The following is a 14,003-nucleotide window of genomic DNA, read 5'->3' as shown; positions in this document are numbered from 1 at the left end:
GTGTCTGTATGTTGTTTTTTATATTTTTTATTTTACTTGTTTTATTACATTTTTAGACCAGACTGACTGGCACCTTTGTGTTTATTTATTTATTTATTTAGTTAGTTAGTTAGTTAATTAGTTATTTTGCAGTTTGGGTGTGCCCTTGTTTTCTGTACCTAACGTGTGTGTGTGTGTGTATGTGTGTGTGTGTGTGTTGTCTTTTAGGTGGTAAAACAGGTGAAACTCTTTGAATGGCCCGTTGGAGCCAGCAGTCTGGACCAGTGAGGGCCAGCACCAACAGATGACAACATCCTGCATGCTGCTGCACAGAGATTGAGGTTTGAAAGTTGTTGGAGATTTGTGAATCTGCACCATCGTAAGCCACTTTTTGTAATAGTATAAACAAGAGTTTTATATTGTGTGCTTTGACTTTGAAAAAAGGGCGGTACAGTTGTTGTAGCCATGTTGACCCTGATTGATAGTTTTTTTTGTTTTGTTTTTCCTCTCCTGTATGGAGAGAAGAGAGGAGAGTTCTTTGAATAAATGGAGACGAGTTCCCCTGCTCCAATGTTATTTGACTCTGTGGTTCTCAGTGTGCAGGTTTCCAGCCCTCATAGCTCACACGTTACAGGGAGTACTAATTGAAGGCTGTAAAAAAAATTGATCCTTTTTGTTCGAGCATCACTTTTCTGTTTCTCTGTCAGGAGTTAAATAAGGATTTTATCTTTTCTTTTTTTTTTGTAGGTAAATATATGGTTAAGTAGATCGTTTTGTTTGACAATACTTTAAATTAAATAAAACTAGCCATTATGTTCTGTTTTATTTACTTTAAAGAAGTGAGGAGTAGGGAGACGAAAAAATTATGTCATTTTGATACTGAGACTGGACGAGTAGCTCTCCGCAAACTGCTAACTTCAAAAGTAGCTCTTGGTTCAAAAAAGGTTGGGCACCCATGGCTTACACACTAAACATAAAAAAAGTCCGCAGTTAGCAGAACTTTACACACAAAAAACAAAACACCAGCCCAGACCGTCACAACTATAAAACTAAACACATTTATTTACCTTAAATGCAGAAAGATACAGTATCATAATCTCACTTTTCATTATTTTAAAGGTCTGTCTTTTCACATTGCTTAAACACTGGCACCAACTGTGCAAATTTGAATGAACATAAGGTCAAGCACACCACTTAATAACAGCATACTTTGAATGCTTCAAAAATAATTAAAACATAAACAATATATGTTTGATTTGGTGTCTGAACGCAGCATTTTATAAATTATTGAATATATTTTTCACTATTGTGTTTCATGTTGCAAAACATTTGGAGTGTTTTGCTCAATGGGTGTGTGATTGTACAATATGTGTTTCCATAAAAGACCTAAGATTTTAGGATTTCAAAAAAAGAAAAAAAAGATGCATTTTGCAACTGTCTGTAGAAACAGAGAATCTATTCCATCATGATATCGATACGTTACTTATCTTGGTATCGATACATCTACCCTACTCTCACTCTGTCTGTCTGTCTGTCTGCATACCCACGCAGTGGTCCCAACTGGATCGACTTGTAACTGGATTGTATTTGAGTGAAATCAATTTGATGGAATCCACTGAAGTGAGCTGGAGTCTTTGTAACTGGATTTGAATAGAGCTGTTTGCTTTCTGCACAACCTGGAATGAGTTCTGTTGTATACTGGCCCTAAACAAATAAACTAAATTAATTTAAATGTTATGGCAACAGGTCATGTTTCACCCTCTCGGCACAAATGTGACCATTTTTCTTCAGGTGCGTGCTCAATAAAACTAAAACAGCTAAGTGAAAATTCAATCCCCAGAAGGTTTGACTGGACTCCACACACAGATCTCCCACTGTGAACTCAAAAGGGATGAAATACTAACGTAACCACAGCCAGAGGAGGAATATTTAGTAGGTCAAAGTCACACTTTTGGACTTAATCCTTGTTTCGATGTGATGGGTCACATTTTACACGCTCAGACATTTGTAGAGCAATTTTAACGCTGTGAACAGTTTGTAAAAAAAATAATGAAATTGAGCAAAAATTAGCAATGATGCAAGGTTATTAAAGAATATATTCTTTGACATTCAAAATGCCTCCATCTTCAACGACTCTTACCAGCCACTTGTGCAGCGTGCACACACATATTATACACACAAGATGCCTCTTGTGCAATAGCTGAAGTCGTCGGGCCTGCGGCCGTGCAGGAAACCCAACAGGAGGGAGCAGAGAGGAAACCCAGGGCTGTGCTGCAGGGGTCTACTTCCATTTAAAACAATCATGAATTTTAACAGAAACTCGCGGAGAGAAGCTGTTTTACCAGCCGTCATCATCATCATCCTGCTCTCTCTGTCTACCTCACACACTCACACTCGGTCTTTGCATCTGTCGTTCCCTGACTCCTCAGCGGAATTATTAAAACATGACATGAAACTGTTAAAAAGCAGTCCCCCGGTGGCGACAGGGGGCTGAATGTGGTGTGTGATAGGGGAAGTGACAGCTGAGGAAACAAGAAACAGAGAAGGGACTGAGAGAAAGATGGGTGGAAATCAGTGTGCGAAAAGGGAATTATGTTAGTCGGGCTGTGTTGTCTTCTTGTGTTGCTGCAACACTTAACAGAAGTGGTGAGTTGGGACAACACTCTATGAACGAAGCCACTGGGAATCAGAGACAACAGAAGGAAGATTAAAGGCCTAACATTCCTGGAAGGAGAAGAAATGTTGAGAAATGATGGAGTTGTAGATGTTCTGGTTAAACCTTAAAAATAGCATTCAGTGCAATCTGATGGGATATTAGAGTATCTCACTTGATTTGTCTGGATTATATGTTGTGAAAGACTCTCAGCTATCACCAAAATATAATTTGGTTTAATATCTGTAAAAATCATTGAGGTACAACCATTTATAGCTAGGATTGATTGGCTGTGGCAACCAAGCTGAACTGGGTTGACTCCAAAAGTTAAGATGTACATTCAATGATTACTTACACACAATTATTGTTAAAATCATTCAAGTGGTTTATGAGGTATTTTGCTAACAGACAAATGATGTTGACTCCAGCAGGTTTTTAACAATGATGTCACTAAATGTGTTGTGAGAAGTACCTTGTTAAAACATCCCTGATTTTAACCAGAGAATCATGAAGAAATTTGCTTCTCAGTTACAGAAGGGCAAAATTTATGTACAAAAAATAAAACACTATAACATTGTTATGCTGGCGTGAAACAACTTATTACACGTTTGATTGTTTTTTGAGATATGTCTATTTTAGAGTTCTAGCCCCCCTGGAGAAAAATCCACCAGCCGCCACTGTCTGTGAATGTTTTTAATGAAGGGTTGATAATATAACATGATATAAAGCACAGAAAAGTTTATTTTATATTTATTGCCCCATTAAACCAAATCACAACTGGGCCACTTGTGGAATGTCATCTAAAGAACAGTGCAATCTTTTCCAGACCTGGCCCTCCCCTGTCTGCTTTGTGGGGACGAACACACAGAAGGCAGAATGAGGACAGTGAAGAACAAAACAAAGAGCTAGGTGGTGCACTTACTGGACGGTGGTGGAAATCTGCAGTCGCCTGACACCTGGCGTGGGAAACTGGCGAGAGTTTATGTAAGAAACTTTCCTCACAGCAGTGTTCATGTTTTCCAAGTCCTCTCCCTCCATGACAAGGATAGACTGAGCTGGGTTAAAGTGGAACTAGAAAAGGAGAAGCAAGCAACAAAAAACACTAATATTAGATGAATAAATAACAAAATTGTAATGTTGTGACCAGAATTGATCTGTTTTGAAACCTATTTTTGCATACAAGAGCAAAAAGCACTGAGGCCATGGACAGATCAACCTGCCTGAGGGGAAAGAATGAGTTGATGAGTGAACAGTTGCATTTTTTAATGCCTGCATTCTCACTGGACTATTATTTTTTATGTTCCAGAGTGATCTGATTAAAAATAAATTCAAGTCATGACCTCAAGATAAATCAATAAAACACTATCTGTGGAAAAAAAACTGCATTGACATTATTTTCCACCACTTGGGGGCAGTGCAACAAATTGTGGATGGCACTGGCCCACGTCACCGCCGGTTAAAATGTGAACATGTTCACTGTGATTTACACATCCAGTAAATACGACACAGCACCATTAATCATTTGGAGTGGTTTGTGTGGCCACCACGTACAGGAATGTTCAATAATCACTCTCTTCTTAACTCGGCTTTGGTCTGCAGCATCTCCTAAGGGAAATTTGTAGCTATTTAGCCGCTAAGTGCCTCACTTTGTTCAACAAATAGCTTTGTCTGTCAGCCGTGTGGTTGTTGCACAGTTGTGTGAAGATGTTTTGCTTTCTTTCTGGAAGACAGATCTTTGAGTCTGCTAAAAACAAAGATTAATGAAAGTGACACACAACAGTTATGTCATTCAGCAAAGCATTTCAGGTTTGTGTGCATTTGCAGGGTAGTTAAATGAGCAGAATTTAGACAAAATCTGTTATTGGCCTCATTGCCATGAGTTTGAAAAATAGTTAATTTTTTCTCCTAGTGAACACTTTATCAATATAACATTGTTTTTAATAGTTTCTGGGTTCACTTAAAAGGCTAAATGGTAATTCTACACCCTAGCTTAATCTTCTGTTGCTTCTTCATTAGGCCACTTACGCCGTGTCCAAAACGACAGGCCGGGTCCTCCGGAGGACCCAGATTACCCGGTCGAGGCGGGCCGGGTCCTTGATAGACCGGGAAGACCGCAAAAAAAGAGGCTGTGAATTTGGACGGTCTAGTCTCCCCTCCTTACCCCGGCGTACGTCATGTCACCTAGCAACTGTGACGACGCTAAACAAGCAAACTTGAATCAAAATTAGAAATTATCAATACGTTAGCATTATTAATATCACAAAACTATAACATTAACTTAAAGGTATCATTTGAAGAACTAATTGACCCGCTGTAGGTGCATGTTTATTTCGCATTTTTTATGACAAAAATAATATTTAAAAACACATCTATTCAAATGATAAAAGTATTAGAATTGCAACTGCTAAAATTTTTAACAATTTTATATCACCATATTTTTATTTAAAACGTATTCTTTTCTCTCACGTCGTCTGCCATTACTAGCATAAAAAATCTCCAGTCGGGCCGCAATGCATTATGGGATACGCTGGGCCGGTAAGGATCCATCAGACCAGTCCTTCGATTCGGGCCAAAGGAAGGACGTATTTGTCGGCTGCATCGAAGGAGTCTTCGGATTTGGACGGCCTTCGTCGCGGTGCTGTGACGTATGCGGCCAACAAATGAGGCCTTCGGAGGACCCGGCCTGCCATTTTGGACACAGCCTTAGTTTTTATTTTTTGTTTATTCAAACAGAATTATACTTTAAGAGAAGTGAACCTTTTTTGAGAAGCTCTGTTTAACTCATGAGTTGTTGAAATATGAATTGGTCATTGCACTTGTGTCACTGTTTTTTCCCCTTTTTTCAAGTCATATAAATGTGCAGCATGAAAATGCAGGAAAGGACCCAGCAAAGCCACAGTATGAGCTGATTGCACACTGTAATCAGTTTTTTTGTTGTTGTTGTTTTTCCATCAATATTACTGTACAATTATCAGTTCTGTACTGAATAACACATGAGCACATGCAGAATATTACTGCTGATTTACAATGCATGATGGGAATTTCTACTGGCTACTGTAAAAAAATGCAGCAACGAACAAAAAACGTTGTCATCTTGTGTTTATGATTCTGTAGCTACCTTTTGACAATGTGAAACTTTTTTATTCACTGTAAGATATTCAATTTGAGTTCTTGTAATGCTACTGTACACAGTGTGCTGCGTAAGCTGGGAATAATGGTGTACCATTCATTATCTTAAACTGCTTCTTGCTTTAAGGGTCACTGGTGCCCATGTCCAGAAGTCACAGTGTGAGGGGCAGCTACACCCTGGACAGATCACAAGTCCATCACAGGACCACATAGAGACAAACAATCATTCACTCTGTCACAACAATTGAGCTTTTACCCTAACATTCATGTTTTTGGTCTGTGGGAGAAAACCCACACATGCATGGCCATAAATGTCATGGGCCAGGATTCGATCCTGCAACCTTCTTGCTGTGGTGGCAGCTGTCAGCTCCTCCACTCCTGGCTGCTCCTCAGTTAATTGATCGCAGCTGTACTTATTTATTCATCTTCATCTGCAATATTTTTCTTAATATTATTGACGGTTTAAATGAGAAAAACAACTTTTTGTGTTGGAATATTCTGTGTGATATTAAGGAGATTTGCTTAGCTTTTTTAATGTAGCACTGTTTTTAAAATCCACTTTGCCCATTGAACAGCTGATTGTCAAAGGGTGGCTGAATCTGTTTAACATTTCAAATTTATGTTGGATTACATTTCTTTTGGTAGACACATTTTCAGTCAGGTCCATAAATATTGGGGCATCAACACAATTCTAATCTTTCTGGCTGTAAACACCACCACAATGTATATGAAATGAAACTAACAAGATGTGATGTAACTTCAGACTTTCAACTTTCAACAGGTAATAATATACACATTTGTGAACAACGGTTTGTCTTTTTGCCTCCCACTTTTTAAGGAACCAAAAAAACTTGGGACAATTGGCCGCTCAGCTGGTCGATGGTCAGGTGTGTGTTATTCCCTCATTATCCCATTTACAAGGAGCAGATAAAAGGTCTAGAGTTCATTTCAGGGTGGAGTGTGCATTTGTTGCTGTTAACTCTCTTTAAAGCTGGAAACATACTCCGTGCGAACTGTCGACGTCGGCATGGGTGGTCGCAGTTTAATGATGAGAATTATGTCACCGGGCTTCACAGGGTTGTGTCGACAGCCCCTTTTGGCACAAGCCCCCGGCAGAACTTTTTGACCCCCCTCCCTTGTCGAATGTAATGTGTGATTGGTCTGAACTGAAAGCGCTCAGATGGACACAGCTGAAGAAAAAAACAAAAACTCGCTTCTGACGAGAGCAGACTGTTTTGAGCAGTTTTAAAGATAGACAAACCGAGAAAAACTTGTGTGTTTGTGCTGACAGCGCTATTCGCTGCATTTACTTCAACCACACGGTAAAAAAAAAAGGGAAAAAAAACCCCGACTTGCTCCCCAAGCCGACCAGGAATAAGAGTTTTATAAAGAGAGTAAAACCGTGAAAAACTCATGAATGGAGATAAACAGACATAACAGATAAACAGGCACGGAGGAATCTGAAACTGTGGAGCTTTTTAACCAGGACAGATGTGGATAAAAATCCGTCGGGTGAGTGACTTTTTTTCTGCATTGGTGTTGAGGGGAGAAATTCTGACTTTTTTTTTCTGCATTATCGGCTGTTGCGGGGGAACTCCATGCAGTGATGTATGTTTCAGGGAGGGGGCGTCGTAGGGACTATGAAAGGTCTGTGCGAAAATGACTGCCGAACAACCACGTGACCGCGCGTCGACCCATCGGCGTCGGAGCGAGTATGTTCCCACCTTAAGAGATCCAAAGAGCTGTTACTGTCAGGGAAGTTGACAGCATCATCATTAGGCTTAAAAATAAGAGAAAACCCATCAGAGACAGCTAAAATAGTCCAAAGGCCAAATCAACTCTTTGGAAGATTCTTAAAAATAAAGAACACCGGTGATATGAGCGACACCAAAATACACAGAAAACCACAGAAATCAACTGTGGTGGATGACAAAAAAAATTCTGTTTTGTTAACTTTTTTTTTCTCAAAAGTTTGAGCCACAAACTGCTCTCCAACTATCACAGTTCAGTGACAAATGACCTTAAGAAAGGCATGGCTATAGCCAAGTACTAGAACCTTTGGGGTGTTAAGTTGGATGGTAGATAGGTAAGTAGGTAAGTAAGTGAGTAACTAAGAAATAAAAAAGAAAGAATCATTGATGTTCACTCAAAGTTTCCACACAGCTAAATGTTGTTAAATGCTTTTAGTATGTGCATTTTTTTGGATTACTTGATTTACTGTATAATACAGTTTGAATCATACTCTAAGTCTGAGGTCATCGTTCTTGACTGGAAAAAGGTGGAACGCTCCCTTCCAGGTCAGAGGAAGAGTTTCTGCTTCAAGTGGAGGAGTTTAGGTGTCCGAGTGTCTTGTACACAAGTGATGGTTGGATGGAGCGGGAGGTGGATCAACGAATTGGGGTCTCATCCTCAGTAATGAGGGTGTTGCTTCAGTTGGTCATGATGAAGAAAGAGATGAGTCGAAAGGCAAAGTTTTCGATTTACTGGTCTGTCTATGTTCCAGCTCTCACTTCTTTTGATCATGACAGAAAGAACAATATCCCAGATACAAGCAGCTGAAATGAGCTTCCTTTGTGGGGTGGTCGGGCTCAGACTTGGAGATAGGGTGAGGACCTCGTTCATCTGGGGGGAGCTCAGAGTAGAGCCACTGCTCCTTCACATCGAAAGGAGTCAGTTGAGGTGGTTCATCTGATCAGGATGCTTCCTGATGTTCTGGCCATGTCCCAGTGGTAAGACGCTTCGGGTAACACCCAGAACTCTCTCTGGAGGGAAAATGTATCCTCTCTGGCCTGGGAATGCCTTGGGGGTCCCCCAGGACGAGCTGGAAAATGTTGCTGGGGAGAGGGCTTTCTGGGTTTCTTTCTTGGGCCTGTTGCCTCCACGACCTGACTATAGATAAGTAGCAAAAGATGGAAATGGAGTTTGAATCAGTTTTGATACTGTGGTGGCTGTTTTAATGTGGAAATAATCCACATATTTTCCTTCCATCCATCCGTCCGTCCGTCCGTCCGTCCATCCATCCGTGTTTAATCCAGCTCAGTCTTTGGCAGCTAGTTAATGGTTCAACATTGAAACCATTTAAACATGTATGTTTTTCTTTTCGTTCCTAACATAACTTTTTTCTTGTGCTTCTTACAGTGATATGAACATGGGTTTGATAAGATTTAAAACTTGTAGGAATCAGGTCATCTATCAAAGCAAAGCTGTGCAGCATTAACATGCAACAGCAATGCCACTTTGACTCAAACTGACCTGATGCTCACTGTGATGGATCACCTCTTTGAAGGCAGTTCCAGACTTTTATAAATGAATCCACAAGCTGCACTAAAATAAATGGAAACGAGTGGCTGGCTGGGAGGCAAAGTGAAAATTAGCAGCTAAAAAAAACAAAAAAAAGAAAAAAATCCAAACGAAAACAAAGTAAATGCTGTTTGAGGCAACAAACACTTGAGAAGTTTTTTTTAAGTCAGAGTGAAGAAAAATATTGGTAGAATCTGCTCACATTTATCTACTCCTCCAGCATTTGATGGCAGGGATTTATGTTCCTTCCAACTTTAGAGCCTATATTCCCACTAAAACTGCACTGAGTGTCACCCATTTCCTCAAACTGGGTCTTGGCAGCAAGGTGACATTTCCTGAGCACTCCATGAAGTTTCTCCCTGTCATTTTCCCATTCACATCTTCCCTTCTCTCTCTGACGCCTCAGCTTTCTGCTTTCAGCCACTATACTTACTATCTGCCTCCACCTCTCTTTGTTTCTCCCTGCCTGCCAGTTATTCTCCTCTGATTGTGCGGTGCCAGCCCTCCACCTGCATCGATAAATGCTGTCCTTAAGACTTCTGCACACTCAATGGTGCCAGATGAGAATGTGGTTAAGAAGAAATATTGGACCTCTAAAGATAAACTGCAGTGGCCCTGGAGAGATTGTCCTCCTCTTCACTCTTATGTCCCACACCTCAGCCTAACTCGTCATCTCAAGCATCGCTTTACTGCATCACACCAAAAGGAGCCCTATGGAAAGAACTGCTGTAGGACAGAGTGCGCCTGAAGAGGGAAAGATGAAAAGAGAGTTAAAGGGGCTGATGGTGGGTCGTTGGGGGGGGCAGCGTTAGGTCTGCACAAACCCCCATTCATCTTGTCTGCCCTCTGTCTTCCACAGCACCAGGAGATGGATTATCCAAGCCAGTGAAGAGGGGAGTTTGGGGGAGAGGAAGAAAGCAGAAGATAAGTTTCGTGAAAACCAGCTGGTGATTCTGCAGCGAGGAATTAAAGGAAAAACATTTTTCTGTCAACTGAGATCCAACTGTGTGATTCTGTGTGTGTTTGTGTGTACAAACCAAAAGGGAATGTATGTTCAATGTTTACTCAGCATAGTCAGCATGGGTTCTTAAAGAAACAAGTTGTAGAACAGCAGAGAGATAAAAAGATATGAATTTAAAGAAGAAGTTTAGTTGTGACATATTTTCGTGCTGCAGACAGAGTTATGGGCAGATGACTGATACTTTCTCTCAAGTCTGCCAGCAGTTGTTTATATTTGCCGAGTATGAAAAATGGAAACAGTGGAGGCATCTAGGAAGTGGAAATGGACGTGTACTGAACACATTCATGTCAGTCAAACTGTTTTATCATGTCTTTATTTTTCAATTACATTAGTTTAACAACTGTATGAATGATTACAAGGATGTAGGAAGTAGAGATGTGGAGGTTGCTGCAGTACCAACTTGATGGCTGTCAGAGGACATTGCCCCTTTTCCGTGGTGTAGTGTCAGAACGGTCGGTGTAGGTACGGGTCGGTACGGGTCGGACCAGTTGGTTTTCCACTGATGTTCCAGTCCGGTTCCAATGGGTGTGTTTTGGGCAGTTGGTGGAGGTGGTTTTTAGGTATTTTGAAAAAAAATTAATGGGCAAAATGAGAGATGGAAACACATTTGATGAATAACTTTTTTAATTTTAAACATTTGCAAAAATTTAGCCAATCAGTGACAAACAGTGTTCTGACATTGCATTTATGGTGTCAGCTGGGGCTGCTTGGAACCACAATGAAGTACTAAAAAAAAAGTGCCGGTTCCATGCATTTGGCCTAATGGAAATGGCTTGGAACTGTACCGAACCGTACCGACACTACACTAAGTGGCACTAAAAGGGGCAATAGTTAGGGGGAGCTATATTTTGATATAGTTAAATACAGTGTTTGTACACTTTTCCCACAGTAAAATTCAAGCACTTTTCAATAATTTTCAAGGTAATTTGTCAAACATTTTCTGCATCAAACTTCAGAACAGTCCTAATCTCTGTGTGCCTTTTTTTCCATTGAGCTTTACACTGACTGGAATCTGTTTATCAGCAGTCTAACTCAGTTGATGGGTGGAAGAATTGCCAGGATCAAAACTGTGCAAGACATTGAGACAAAGGTCACAAACATGACTGATGCTGTGCAAATTGCCTAAAAGTCTGCCTGTCCGGAGAAAGTCTGGAGGTCGTCAAAGCAGAAAGGATCCAGTAAACCATCTATCCTTTATTATTCCACCAAAAGGATTGCCAGTTACACAGACAAGTGTGCTTCAGCATCTTCTCCAGGTACACTTTCCTGAGGTAGAACAGATTCAACAGCTTGTCACAGGTGCTAACTCAAATCCAATGGAGGATGACTGGAACAGAGCTGCAAGTATTATTACTAAAGGCAAAGTAAAATGGGCAATTAATATGTTTGACCCATTCAAAGCTTGTGGTCCAGATGGTATTTTTCCAGCTCTTCGCCAAAGAGGACTGGAATTGCTTCTGGACACAATTACTAGAATATATGTTGCTTGTCTAGCAAATTATGTACCAGTTGGGTGGAGGACAGCAAAGGTTGTTTTTCTGCCCAAAGCTGGCAAACCAACATATAAAGAAGCAAAATCTTTCAGACCCATCAGCTTAATATCCTTCTTGCTGACGGGAATGGTGAAGTTAAAAGATCGACATGTAAGGGATGGCATTTTAATGCTATCACCTTTAAGTTCTAAACAACATATCAGGCAGGTATTTGTGTATTTTTGTGATCAGTGTGTTCAAACTATTGGAGGATCACACTTCTAAGCCTCTCTGGTAAGGTCAATTCAGGTGTTCAGATGAGGAGGGATAGTCAAATCTCTGATTCAGGAAGAGCAGTGACGTTTTCGTCCTGGTCGTGGAACAGCGAACCGGCAGACTAGCTCTACACCCTCAGCAGGGTCCTGGAGGGTTCTTGGGAGTTTGCTCCACCAGTCTACATGTGTTTTGTGGACTAGGAGAAGGCATTAGACTGTGTTTTATTTTGTTTGGATTTATTCAGCACATCAGCTATGCACGCAAGACTGTCTGCTATTTTCTCCAAAGTGTCAGACATAATTTAGAGACATTTTAAAATGCTTTCTTGATTCTTCAGAACTGCATCTGACACCACTTGTGTGCGTGGGAGATGGCGGGGGACTGGCATGTCAGATGGTCTGGGCTGTGGTGCTGTGTCTAATTGCTCTTCTTCTAAATAAATGAAAATTATTTAACACAACTGTTTCCCCATTTTCTTCCAAGTAACTTAAATTAGAAATATTTGACCGAAGAAAAACAAGAGCAGGACTAGAGTGAGAGGAATATGATTTAGAGTTTTTTTTTATTTCTGTGACTGTATACGACCTACAGGAGACACAGCACTAACAGCAGTCATCATTTCATTCCTTGGTTTTAGCAGCTCCTTTAATTCCACAGCTGATGCTCCTAAAAATGACAGATTTTCTATTCTGGATCTCTGAGAGCAGGACTTCAATATCCGCTTGGGCACAAATGGGTCTTCCAAACGGACAATGACCGATGCATACTCAAACTGGTTGCAACGTGGCTCAAGACTAAAGTCAATGTTTTCGAGTGGCAATCACAAAGCCCTGATTTCAATCTTATCAAAAATTTATGGGCAAAGCTGAAAAGGCATGTGCGAGCAAGTCAGCCTATAAACATGGCTCAGTTACACAAGTTCTGTCAGGAGGAATGGGCTAAAATTCCTGCCAACTATTGTGAGAAGCTTGAGGAGGGATATCCAACACGTTTGATCCGAGTCATACAATTTAAGTGCAAAGGTACCAAATACTAATGAAGTGTATTTAAACTATTCACTTTGAAGAAAGTAATTAAAATTGCTCTAAAAATTATCCCTCTTATTATTTTGGAACTTAGCAAATAGAAAAAAAAGATGGTAATATATACATATTAAAACTATTGAAGTACTCAGAAGGAACATATCCTTGTCAAGACCCTTGAAGTCCAAGTGGACCTGGCTCCACTTGATCTACATATATTAGGGGAGGCTGCATCCAGTGCAGTAAGTTTACACCTGTCTGATAGGTAGAAAAACATATCTGACCGTCAGACATAATGTTCAAAAAGTACAGTTTTGAACCAAGTTTTTAGATAGAGATTGAAGATAGGTCTGCTTGGAGAAACATTTATGTTGTGGACATGTCTCCCAATCATTTCTACTGCTTTACAGATGGATCCCTTCTGAAGGGGTCAGTGGGTGCAGGGGTGCTGAAGCTGATATACAATCTACCAGTGTGCAACTCGCACAGACCTTCAGTGTACACCGAAGGAAATACTCATCCTAACAAATAGTCAAGCTGCTATTAGAGCTTTTCAAGGGCCACACTTTTATGTCATTACAGGTTTGGGAGTGTGCCGAAGCTGTCAACCAACTGGGGACTGTTACTGTTAAATGGGAACCAGTACATACTGGCAGGGGTGGAGCTTCTGGGGGGGTGCTAGGAGGGAGGCACGCCCCTGGCCCGGGTCCATTAGGGGCCTGGGTCGGGGCCCAGAGTGTGAGTCTGGACCTTGTTGGGCCGAGAGGGAGATAGAACCAAACCCTCAATTTACACCCTGCTGTTCTGTTCTGGTCCAACCTCTGCAGTAAATATTCAACCATTATAATCAAGGACAGTATTTACACTAGCTCCTCATGATGATGCAGAGCAGCAAGTGGACTGAGATCCGCCAAAATTAGGTTCATCTTGTGCCCGACACCAGAGCTGCTTTGGAGTCAAGCTACAAAAATTACTCACTGCACCAACAGGAAGAAGAATGAACACAGTTTCCGTATTTACAAAATAAATCCCTAAAGAAAATCCAATTTTGTCAAAATGTCCATCCATCCATCCATCCATCCATCCATCCATCCATCCATCCATCCATCCATCCATCCATCCATCCATCCATCCATCCATCCATCCATTTT

The 14,003-nt window shown here is 40.8% G+C and overlaps 1 protein-coding gene across 2 annotated transcripts in view; it reads right to left on the bottom strand.

The window, feature by feature from the left end:
• Positions 1 to 14,003, bottom strand: part of LOC106532581 (calsyntenin-2) — a 119,477-nt gene that overhangs the window by 23,525 nt on the left and 81,949 nt on the right. For both annotated transcript variants that reach the window (XM_014028678.1, XM_014028679.1), the window contains exon 11: positions 3,555 to 3,704. In XM_014028678.1, coding sequence (XP_013884132.1) covers positions 3,555 to 3,704 — 150 coding nt within the window. The remainder of the gene's footprint in view (positions 1 to 3,554; positions 3,705 to 14,003) is intronic.

Source organism: Austrofundulus limnaeus, unplaced genomic scaffold (assembly GCF_001266775.1).
Source record: "Austrofundulus limnaeus strain Quisiro unplaced genomic scaffold, Austrofundulus_limnaeus-1.0 Scaffold796, whole genome shotgun sequence".
In the NCBI taxonomy this organism is placed as follows: domain Eukaryota; kingdom Metazoa; phylum Chordata; class Actinopteri; order Cyprinodontiformes; family Rivulidae; genus Austrofundulus; species Austrofundulus limnaeus.
This window is presented reverse-complemented; position numbering and strand designations above follow the sequence as displayed.